This window comes from Heterodontus francisci, chromosome 34 (assembly GCF_036365525.1).
Source record: "Heterodontus francisci isolate sHetFra1 chromosome 34, sHetFra1.hap1, whole genome shotgun sequence".
Classification (NCBI taxonomy): Eukaryota; Metazoa; Chordata; class Chondrichthyes; order Heterodontiformes; family Heterodontidae; genus Heterodontus; species Heterodontus francisci.
The window spans coordinates 11,317,579-11,328,952 of NC_090404.1; the positions used below are offsets into that span (position 1 = coordinate 11,317,579).

At 45.4% G+C, this 11,374-nt stretch overlaps 1 gene segment (V, D, J or C); it reads right to left on the bottom strand.

The window, feature by feature from the left end:
* Window positions 1–4,017: 4,017 nt before the first annotated feature.
* On the bottom strand, window positions 4,018–5,197 carry LOC137348628 (T cell receptor alpha variable 13-1-like). The segment is given in 2 exon segments: window positions 4,018–4,373; window positions 5,146–5,197. Coding segments are annotated over 2 exon segments (408 nt in total).
* Window positions 5,198–11,374: the final 6,177 nt, after the last annotated feature.

The window sequence follows — 11,374 nt, forward strand, 5'->3', positions numbered from 1 at the left end:
TTTACATCTTCACATTGAGGATACCCTTCATCATGTTGTGTGGCACTACTACCATATAAAATTGCATAGATTTCAAACAGATCTAGCAATTCAATAAGGTGCTGTGGGCCATTAGCAGCAGAATTGTACTTAACCACAATCTGTAACCTCATTCTGCACTCTAACATTATCATCAAGTGGACCAACCCTGGTTCAATGAAGAGTGCAGAAGGGCATGCCAGGAGCAGCACCAGGCATACCTCAAAATGTGTAGTCAACTTGGTGAAGCGACAACACAGGACAATTGACATGCTAAACGGTGTAAGCAGTGTGCAATAAACAGGGCTGAGTGATCCCACAACCAACGGATTAGAGCTAAGATTTGCAGTCCTGTCACATTCAGTCGTGAATGGTGGTGGACAATTAAACTTCAGACAGGAGGAGGTGGCTCCACAAATATCCCCATCCTCAATGATGGCAGTGCCCAGCACATCAGTGCAAAAGACTGGGCAGAAGCATTTACAACAATCTTCAGCCAGAAGTCCCGAGTGGAATATCCATCTTGACCTCCTCCTGAGATCCCCAGCATCACAGAAGCCAGTCTTCAACCAATCTGATTCACTCCATGTGATATCAAGATATGACTGAAGGCACTGGATGCTACAAAGGCAATGGGCCTTGACAATATTCCGGCAATAGTACTGAAGACCTTTGCTCCAGAACTTGCTGCGCCCCTAGCCAAGCTGTTCCAGTACAGCTACAACACTGGCGTCTACCCTGCAATGTGGAAAATTGCCTGGGTACGTCCTGTACACAAAAAGCAGGACAAATCCAACCCGGCCAATTACCGCCCCATCAGCCTACTCACAATCATCAGTAAAGTGATGGAAGGGGTCATTGACAGTGCTATCAAGCGGCACTTGCTTAGCAATAACCTGCTCAGTGATGCTCAATTTGGGTTCCGTCAGGGCCACTCAGCTCCTGACCTCATTACAGCCTTGGTTCAAACATGGACAAAAGAGCTGAGGTGAGAGTGAGTGCCCTTGACATCAAAGCAGCATTTGACTGAGTATGGCATCAAGGAGCCCTAGCAAAACTGGAATCAATGGGAATCAGGAGCAAAACTCTCCCCTAGTGGGAGTCATACGTAGCGCAAAGGAAGATGGTTGTTGGAGGTCAATCATCTGAGCTCCAGGACATCACTGCAGGAGTTCCTCAGGGTGGTGTCCAAGGCCCAACCATCTTCAGCTGCTTCATGAATAACCTTCCTTCAATCATAAGGTCAGAAGTGGGGATGTTCACTGATGATTGCACAATATTCAGCACCATTCACAACTCCTCAGATACTGAAGAAGTCCGTGTAGAAATGCAGCAAAACCTGGACAACATCCAGGCTTGGGCTGATAAGTGGCAAGTTACATTCACGCCACACAAGTGCCAAGCTATAACCATCTCCAACAAGAGAGAATCTAATCATCTCCCCTTGACATTCAATGACATTCCTATCATTGAATCCCCCACTATCACAATCTGGCAGATCACCATTGTCGAGAAACTGAACTCACTACCACCTTCTCAAGGGCAATTAGGAATGGGAAAGAAATGCAGGGCTAGCCATTGACGCCCACTTCCCATGAACTAATAAAAAAAAATATGTGAGATGTGTTGTCAGCTGGTGTAGCAAGAAGGAAAGGATAATAGTTGAGAGGTGTTTTTGGACTGGAAGGCTGTTTCTAGTGCGTCCCATGTGGCTCAGATGGAGAGAGACAGGAGCACGGTGGGAGCGGAGGGAGAGGGGGGAGCACGTTGGGAATGGAGAGAGAGGTACAGGGCAGGAGCGGAGAGAGAGAGGAGCAGGGCGGGAGTGGCGACAGAGAGAAGAGCATGGTGGGAGTGAAGAGAGCGAGAAAGCACGGCGGGAGTGGAGGAGAGGAGGAAGTTTGATCTCGAACTGATCTGAGACACGGTTTAATCACTAACTGACCTGAGAGACAGTTTCATTTCTAATTGTCCTGCGAGACTGTTTGATCTCTAATTGACCTGAGAGACAGTTTGATCTCTAATTGATTTGCGAGATAGTTTGGTCTCTAATTGACCTGAGAGACAGTTTAATTTCTAATTGACCTGAGAGACAGTTTGATCTCTAATTGATTGGAGAGACAGTTTGATCTCTAATTGATTTGCGAGATAGTTTGATCTCTAATTGAGCTGAGACACAGTTTAATTTCTAATTGACCTGAGAGACAGTTTGATCTCTAATTGATTGGAGAGACAGTTTGATCTCTAATTGTCCTGAGACACAGTTTGATCTCTAATTGACCTGAGAGACAGTTTGATCTCTAATTGATCTGAGAGACCGTTTGATCTCTAATTGTCCTGAGAGACAGTTTGATCTCTAATTGATCTGAGAGACAGTTTGATCTCTAATTGATCTGAGAGACAGTTTGATCTCCAATTGTCCTGAGAGACAGTTACATCTCGAATTTTCCTGAGAGACAGTTTGATCTCTAATTGTCCTGAGAGACAGTGTGATCTCTAATTGATCTGAGAGACAGTTTGATCTCTAATTGTCCTCAGAGACTGTTTGATCACTAATTGATCTGAGAGACAGTTTGATCTCTAATTGCCCTGATAGACAGTTTGATCTCTAATTGTCCTGAGAGACAGTTTGATCTCAAATTGATCTGAGAGACAGTTTGATCTCTATTTGTCCTGAGAGATAGTTTAATCTCTAATTGATCTGAGAGACAGCTTGATCTCTAATTGTCCTGAGAGATAGTTTAATCTGTAATTGACCTGAGAGACAGTTTAATCTCGAATTGATCTGAGAGACAGTTTGATCTCTAATTGATCTGTGGGACAGTTTGATCTCTAATTGACCTGAGACACAGTTTGATCTCTAATTGATCTGAGGGACAGTTTGATCTCTAATAGAACTGTACAACAGTTTTCCTTTTACTTGATGGATGTCCTTTCAAAGTAACAAAGACAGTGTTGAACGTAGATGAAAATTATCCGGTTATTTCACTCACTGTCACTAATCAGACTGAGGTGGTTGACGGGTTTGGGGGCGTGGGGTGGAGGTGAGGGTGCGGCGGGCGTCGGTTTGCTTTAACCTTCCGTTGGGAGCACCGAGGAGAAGATTTCCTCTGGTCTCTCTGTATTAGCAATATCCCAAACTGAAAGGGAAATGTAATTTCCCAGGGTGGAAGAGTCAGTTACTAGGGGACATAGGTTTAAGGTGAGAGGGGCAACGTTTACCTGGTATGGAGGGCGCTAGCTATGAAGAGAGGTTGAGCAGATTAGGATTATTTTCATTAGAAAGACGGAGGTTGAGGGGGGACCTGATTGAGGTGTACAAAATCATGAGAGGTATAGACAGGGTGGATAGCAAGAGGCTTTTTCCCAGAGTGGGGGTTTCAATTACTAGAGGACACGAGTTCAAAGTGAACGGGGAAAAGTTTAGGGGGGATATGCGTGGAAAGTTCTTTACGCAGAGGGTGGTGGGCACCTGGAACGCATTGCCAGCGGAGGTGGTAGATGCGGGCACGATGGAGTCTTTTAAGATGTATCTAGACAGGTACATGAATGGGCAGGAAGAAAAGAGATACAGAACCTGAGAAAATAGGCGACATGTTTAGAGAGAGGATCTGGATCGGCGCAGGCTTGGAGGGCCGAAGGGCCTGTTCCTGTGCTGTAATTATCTTTGTTCTTTGTTTAGAGGGGATGTGCGAGGCAAGTTCTTTACTCAGAAGGTGGTGAGTGCCTGGAACTTGCTGCGGGGGGAGGCAGTGGAAGCAGGTACAACAGCGACCTTTAAGAGGCATCTTGACAAATGCATTAATAGGATGGGAATAGAGGGATATGGGTCCCAGAAGAGCAGAAGGTTTTTGTTTGGGCAGGCATCAAGATCGGCGCAGGCTTGGAAGGCCTAAGGGTCTCTTCCTGTGCTGTACTTTTCTTTGTTCTTTGTTCTAACACTCTCCTGTAATAAATACTGACACTCCTCTTTTCTCCCCACTCTGCCCACTGCTCCATTCACCTTGTCACATTGAGGCAGTGTTTTTGTACGAGGCTCCTTCTGGTTCCTGTCACTGTGTCTCTCAGCCCACAGTAATACATCGCGCTGTCAGACAGCCGCAGGTCGCGGATGGTAAAATTCCCCTCTCTTTTCGAAGTGTCGAGAGATGCAGAAAATCGAGCCTCCACACTCTCTGCTCTGTAGTTGGGGATGTCGATGAGGAATGTGGGGCCTTTATCCCGGTCCTGACGGTACAGTTGTAAGGAATAGGAAGTAGCAGTGGTCGAATAGCTGTAATTAATGGTCAGCGAGTCTCCTTCAAACTGCATCACTGTAACCGGCCCCTGTGAGACCGAGTCTGCACCACTAACACCTGCAGAAATTTAGAAATACAGAACTTTAAGGTTCTGTTATCATTTAAATTCTAAGTATAATCATAAGGCAACTGAATACATTTTAAATCGAAATCGCAATTAAAAGGCGAATGATGCCTGAAAGAGGAAGATTGTGTAACTTGTAAACTTTACCCGTTAAGAGAGCTGCAGCTGTGAGGAACGAATACAAAGCAACAAGCAACATGTTTGCAGAGAGTTGATGGCGGATTTGAACAGAACTGGTGGAATCTGAAATTGTTTCAGTCAAGAGTTGGGAAGACGTTCATTCACTTCCGGTCTCTCTACCGATTGGTTCATTCCTGAAACAGTCAATAGATGACGGCCAATCAGTTCAAGATCTTTTGTTCTCAAAGTTATCCAATCAGCTCACGGGTTCTTTGCTCTCCAATTTCATGACGTCAGAGCGGGAAGCGGAAAATGAGTGAAATTGTTCCCCTGACAATAGGGAACTGGACGAGAATTAAACTCAGTGTTGGCCTTTAACAGTTTTGGTCAGTCTGTGACTGACACAGCATCTGCAATACACAAATGTGTCATTCGGCCAAACTGGTCTTTCATTTGGTTCCCGTCCAACTATCTGTTAACAATGCAGGTCCCAGATATGATTCAGTGTGAGTAGGTCCTTTTATGGTTTTAGTATGGACTGATTGCCCCTCTGGAACAGTGTGGGGTTCAGTGCAAAGTGCTGCACGGCAGAGTCAGAAACAAGTGCCTGGCAACTTTTAACGGAACATTTTTCTTTCCTTTTACCAAAACTGCAGAGAATCGATCCGGGAAATCGTGCGACATCTTCCTGCCCCATGCTGTATTTCCTCAGTAAATATCTCGGAGCTTCAGCGGGATACTAGATGTACCAGAAGAGGTAGGGAGTGTTCCTTGATGTGGAGTAACTGCAGTTCACTATTGTAGTCGGTCCTTCTTGAACGGTTAATTCAGGTGCAGTCTGGGACACGAAGTCTCTTCCATTCGTTCCTGGAGCATAAACACACAAGGTGTCAAAGTTTTATGAGTAATTATAACCCATGGAACACACACTGACCAGTTAATGACAGACTCACCGGGCAGCAAGACTATTATTATCACTAAGGAACATGGAGAGCATCCGGTGTCTGGTTTAGAGTCCAACGGAAAATAACATTATACTATAATTGTGTTGAACTTTCGAGTCTGATATTGGAGAATAAACTCAGATAATGGGGAGAGTTCATTTGACAGGATTGGCTGCTCTCTCAGAACTGACAATAGATGTGCGCCAAACAGTGTGAGCTGTGGTCCAGTTACTCATGTCTCCCAACAAAACAAACCCTATCCTTGCCAAGCTGTGTGAGTGAGTCTTTCCCTCTTTCTTTCTCTTTCTCTCTCTCTCTCTCTCGTTCTTTTTCTCTTTCTCTCTCTTTGGTTCGATGGCTCGGCGTCACTCAATATGTTTAACTCGGCCTCTGTTGCTCTTTGCCTCTCGATGTGCGTGTCCCTCTGACTATCTGTGTGTTTGTGTGTGAGTGTGTATTTGTGTGTGTGTCCAGTTCTCACTCACTTTGTTTAACTCGGCGTCTTTCTGTCTCCATCTCTCTCTCCGTGTCTCACTTTATATGTCTCTCTTTTCAACTCGGCCTCACTCTGTCTGTTCAGCTCGCTGCCTCTCTCAATCCCCCTTTCTCTCTCACACGCTCTCTGTATCTCCCCTCTCTCCCTCAGTAACATGTGAAGCGGAAAATAATAGAAATCAGTCCCAATCCTTGTCATCACTGTCACAGCCATTACTAGTCACAGTCTAAGTACCCTGAGGGACATGATTAAGTGGATGTAACTCTGCACTGAAGTGCACTTAAAATGTCACCTGACAGATCTACACAACAACAGGACATGTACTTGCAGAAATTGATTCTATGAATCATCCCTGAAATTTGAAGGTCATTCACTGTGGGTCTCAGGAACCAGTAATACACGGCGCTGTCTGTGGCCTTGCAGCTTTCATGGACAAGGGAAATGTCCCTTGTGTTCGATTGACATTCCCACGAATGTGTTCAAAGCCAGGAGCCATATCGTTATAGCCAGAACTCTCGATTCCGAGCAGATAGTGAGGGGCTTGGTGTGGATAGTGCGTGTCACGGGCAAGGTTAGCATTTATTGCCCATTCCTAATTGCCCTTGACCAGGTACTGGTGAGCTGCCTTCTTTAAGCACTGTAGTTCGTGTGCTCCAGTTGGACCCATAGTGCTAGGATTTTCCGTCCCAGTTCTCTCTGTTATCCTGTTTCGAGTCAAGAAATGAGAAATAGCGCCAGCAGAGGGCGTGCCAGTGACTGTAACACATATGCATTGGATTGTTCCCTGGCCCTCAATGAAAGTATAAGAGATACTGACCTTCATACCCAGCGAAAAAATATCACCAGTTGCATGTGAGGATCATCCCAAAGTAAATCAGTTTTCCAGTAATATTCCTGATCCACCGAGTGCAGAAAGGAAGAAAATGCATTGAATGAAATTGCAACTTTCACTTTGTTGATATTAGGTGAGTGTTTTGTGCAGAAAAGTGTTCGGCGTTGGAACATTTTTATCGTTTCTCTTGTATATCGGTAGCTATCGGCGGAGAGAATGTGATCCACCAACCACAGCAGATGTTTACATAAGAGGGAGGAGAATCGATTGAAATCCAGTGCAGTGCAACCACCAGCGGCACCGACAGCATCCACTCGTACAGAGAGCTACAGAACCGTGGTCCCAGATTCAGGATATCTGCTATTAGCGGCAACGCCATTGATGGGCGGTTCAGACTCTTCATTGAGCCAACAAGATATTATAACATTCTCGGTACTGACAACACCGCTTTATCTGACACTGGAGTGTTTTACTGTGCAGTGAGGCACTGTGAGACAAAGACTGAGCACTCCAATACAATATCTGCTGCAGTTCCCGCTCAGACCATCTCCACACATCTACTTTTCTGTGTTGTCTGCTTTATGGGTGGATTTCCACAGGCTTCATCCATCCGATAAAGAAGGGGTTATTCAGACTGTCCTGAATGTGTTGTTTCCTTTGTGAGGTACAGTTCCACAGACTCCATTCATTCGGTTAGAAAAGGATTTTCCTGGATTCGAACACTCAGCGCCAGGTCTGACCCTTTAGAGAGTCACTATCACAAAGGAACAGGATACTCCTGAATTCTCCCCATAAGAATGATGGGCACTTGCTGATATTCAAACAACTGACATGTCCAGATTTGAACCGCTGGCAAAGGGAGCAGCGGATCAACAAGTTACCTCCTGACATCGGATGAGCAATATCCAGTTCCAGCCAATAGAAGAGCAGCAAACACATGTGACTGAGGCTTTAACTGGACGTCACTGAGTTGAAGATGCCGACAGTTCAATGTCTTCGCTCAGTTCGTGATCTTCTGCTGTGAACTGTGTGCCATTTTCTTATTGACATTTCAATTACAAGTATGTATTACTCGGTACCAGCGAATCTACTGCCCATCATTCTGGCGCTGCTCACATGTGGTCTGTAGTCTGGAAAACGCTCTGTTGGAGCAGGACAACAGATCCTCGCCCCACTGTACTGCCGATCTAATAACAAACAGGGAACAGCGGCAGCAATCTCTAAACCAGGGCAGGCAAGGAAGGTCAGAGAGACAGAGGGAAAACTGAAGCTATTGACGGGTTTGACCCAGTTTGAGCTACCTCAAGATTCTGTGCGACCCCAGAAATTGCGCAGTGACGCTCACATGAACTCAGTGTTGATTGAGTGGAAAGGGAGTTGGTTGGATGCCAGAATTCTGTTGCCAGGCAGCTCCTGCTCACTGTTCAAGTGATTGGGAACAAATAACTTGCGAGGGAAATGAAAAGATGGAAATATAGGATCATACAGCATCGAATGATGCCATTCGGCCCATCATACTGCACAGGCTCTTTGAAAGAGCTATCACCTTAGTCTTACTCTCCATGCTCTTTCTACACACTGCACAGCCCCGCATTTTTCTCCGTTTGATAACACATACACTTCCTCCTTTGAAAATTACTACTGACTCTCCTTCCTCCATCCTTTCAGGCAGTGCATCCCAAATCATGAAAATCGCACTGTCAAAAATAAATCTCCTCTCCTCGGTCATTTTGTCAATTCCTGTAAATCTGTATCATTGTGAGGTCAAACTTCCTGTCATTGGAAACTGTTACACGCAATCTACTCTATCAAAAACCCATATTTTAAACTCACAATTAAATCTTCCTTAGCCTTTGATATAAGGAGAACAATTGCAGCGTCCTGAACCTCTCACAAGTCCCTCATCCCTGGTACAAGTCTATTACATCTCCCCTGCATCTTGGCAAGGCTATGAAACCCTCGAAGTAGCAGGGATTGAAATAACTTCTATCATTCGTTATTTCTCCTTAAAATTGGTTACAAGGATTCACGGATTCTTAAAATTGGCTTTGTAATAATGTGAGTATGATTCATATTCTTAAAAATAATAGTCCTTGATCTGATAGTTTAAGTTAAGTGGATATTAGGACCCTGCGGCAGCCCACACGGCGGTGCTGAAAGGTCGATTAAACCATTAGCCATGTTTGCGTGTGCGGCTCTGCTCCCGAGGTCCCCCTTTGCCCTGAGCAGACCTTTCCCGTCTCCCTGCCAGTTTTCCTTTGACAGGTTTTATTTGATCAGATTGTATTGCTGGCTCAGAGACATTTTATACACATTGAACAGATTTCACAAGGCAGTAGCTGTGATCTTTAAAACAAGTCCCAAGCACAGAGTTCCTCCAATGTCCATTGTCCTTCTGAGTGTCTCTTCATGCTCTGTCACTGCAACTGGAAACGGAATATTACAGACCTGGAAATCAATCATTAGTGAATTCAAACAGAATTTTAACTACAAACCACAGAAGGAAAGGGTGCGGGAAGCATTTGTTTAAATGACAGGGAGAGTTTATTCTTTATGTATATTGTGTATCTCTGCCTGGATATTGACAATGCCTGGATATTGACAACTGTCTCATATTGGACTGGGGGAAGATGCCGGGTCTGAGGCTCCGTCCTTCAGATCAGATGTTTAACTGAGGCCCCGCCAGTATGGTCAGGGAGATGTTAAAGAATCCCCAGCAATATTGGAATAAGAGCGGGGAGGAGGGACTCTCCCGGGCCCACATTCCACCCTCAACAAACACCACTCAATAAAAACACATGGAGCGACCTCCCAGCTCATTACTGTGGGTGAAAGGAGGGCGGCAGCTTCTACTGACAGAACAACTCCCCCAGCCCCACCCCCTGTACATCAGACTAATGTGGGAGGGGATTTCACATCGGGATCACAACCCCAATGAAGCGACAGAAAACTGCAGGTTCCCTCTTTAAACCTGTCGCTTATTCACACAACACACAGCCAGAGACCCGGGAACCGTGTGGCCCATCAATCATCTCCGGGACACTGCCCTCTGCAAATCAGTTCGACCCCTGAAGTATTTCAGTCCAGCTCTGAGGTCCAGTCTCCCAGAGCAGTCCAGGGCTGCAGTCTCCAGCTCCCCGTCATATAAACCATCAGCTCCAGGCAGCAGAACGATGGGAATCCTCCTTGTTTTCACCCTGTGTGTCTGTTTACCCCGTGAGTACCGATCAAACAAACCGACATTGTGTGGATTTAATATAAAGCTGCCCGAGTCCATCCGCATTACAGACACTGTCCCGGCTTTTAGCTCGTTATGTTTTTTGGCTTTGATGACCCATTAAACTCTCGCTGTTTAATTTCCAGGCTCTTTCAGTCAGTCAGTGACGCAGACCCCGGCAGCGGTGAGCAGGAAGGAGTGTCAGTCTCTCACCATCACCTGTGTTTATAATGGTGGTTATTGGGATTATACTTCCCGAAATGGCCATTTCTTCAGACAAACCCAGACCGGGACAAAGTAGGAGCAGATCTCCGGTGGAGGCCGATTTGATGTGTCGGTGAATAAGGGAGAAGAAACATTTTCTTCGGAAATTCAGGATGTGAGAGTTGATGACACCACCATCTATTACTGTCAAGCTGAATACTGGTACAACACACAGTGATGGGCCTCAGCTTCCCACGGTACAAGATCTCTCACTGCAGATTATAACAGAAACAAATGAAAAAGCGGAGTTAATCTGCCGTTAAACCACACAGTTCCACCTCGCACCGTCTCCCTCACAGTCCAGTTTATAATGAAACTGGATTATTGCCATTAACATCTTGAGTCTTCTAAATGCCGAGTGTGTGCGGATGGTGATGTCATTCCCGGGATTGGTGTCAGTGAATGGAGGTTTGGAATGACTGATCCCAGTTACAAATCCCTAACACCAGATGGGATCCTGTTCTAACAACTGGAACCGGGAAGCACATTCCCCGCCATTAAACTAATGTCCCCACATCTCACCAAGTACTGGGGGATTTGTGTTAACTTGAAACATTTTGTTCAGTTGGGGAGGCCACAGTGGGAGAGACCAGAGAAAACACCTCAGTATATTTTTGAGAAATTCCCCGGGCCCTGATCCTGAATTGAAGGGTTGATGTTATTCTCGCTCTAATCTGGTTTAATGTAATTATAACTTCCTCCTTTCTGTTATCTTTTTCTGTCTTTTTTCTCTCTTTATATGAAGCGCCGAGCTCCGGCCCATGTTCCTGGGCCATTTTACTAAGAGCTCAGAGTCTCACAAAGAACAGTTTGATCCCAATGAAGAATGTGAAACATGGAATATTGTTTATTGAAATAAAATCCCTGGAATAATTGGGCAGCGCCGACAGTCTGGTGATGTGTGACCGACAGAATGAGGTGTTGGTTGTTCTTGTACCGGGGTGACTGAGAGCGGTGTCACTGTGTTACGAGACTGGATACGTGGATGGATCCAGGATGGTGGTGACTGTCACAGAAGGTAAGTGACTCCAAACGCCGATGTGTTACAGACTTTTCTAACCTTTTTTCCAGTTCTGATGAAAGTTCACAGACCTGAAACGTTAACTTTGCATTTCTGTCCA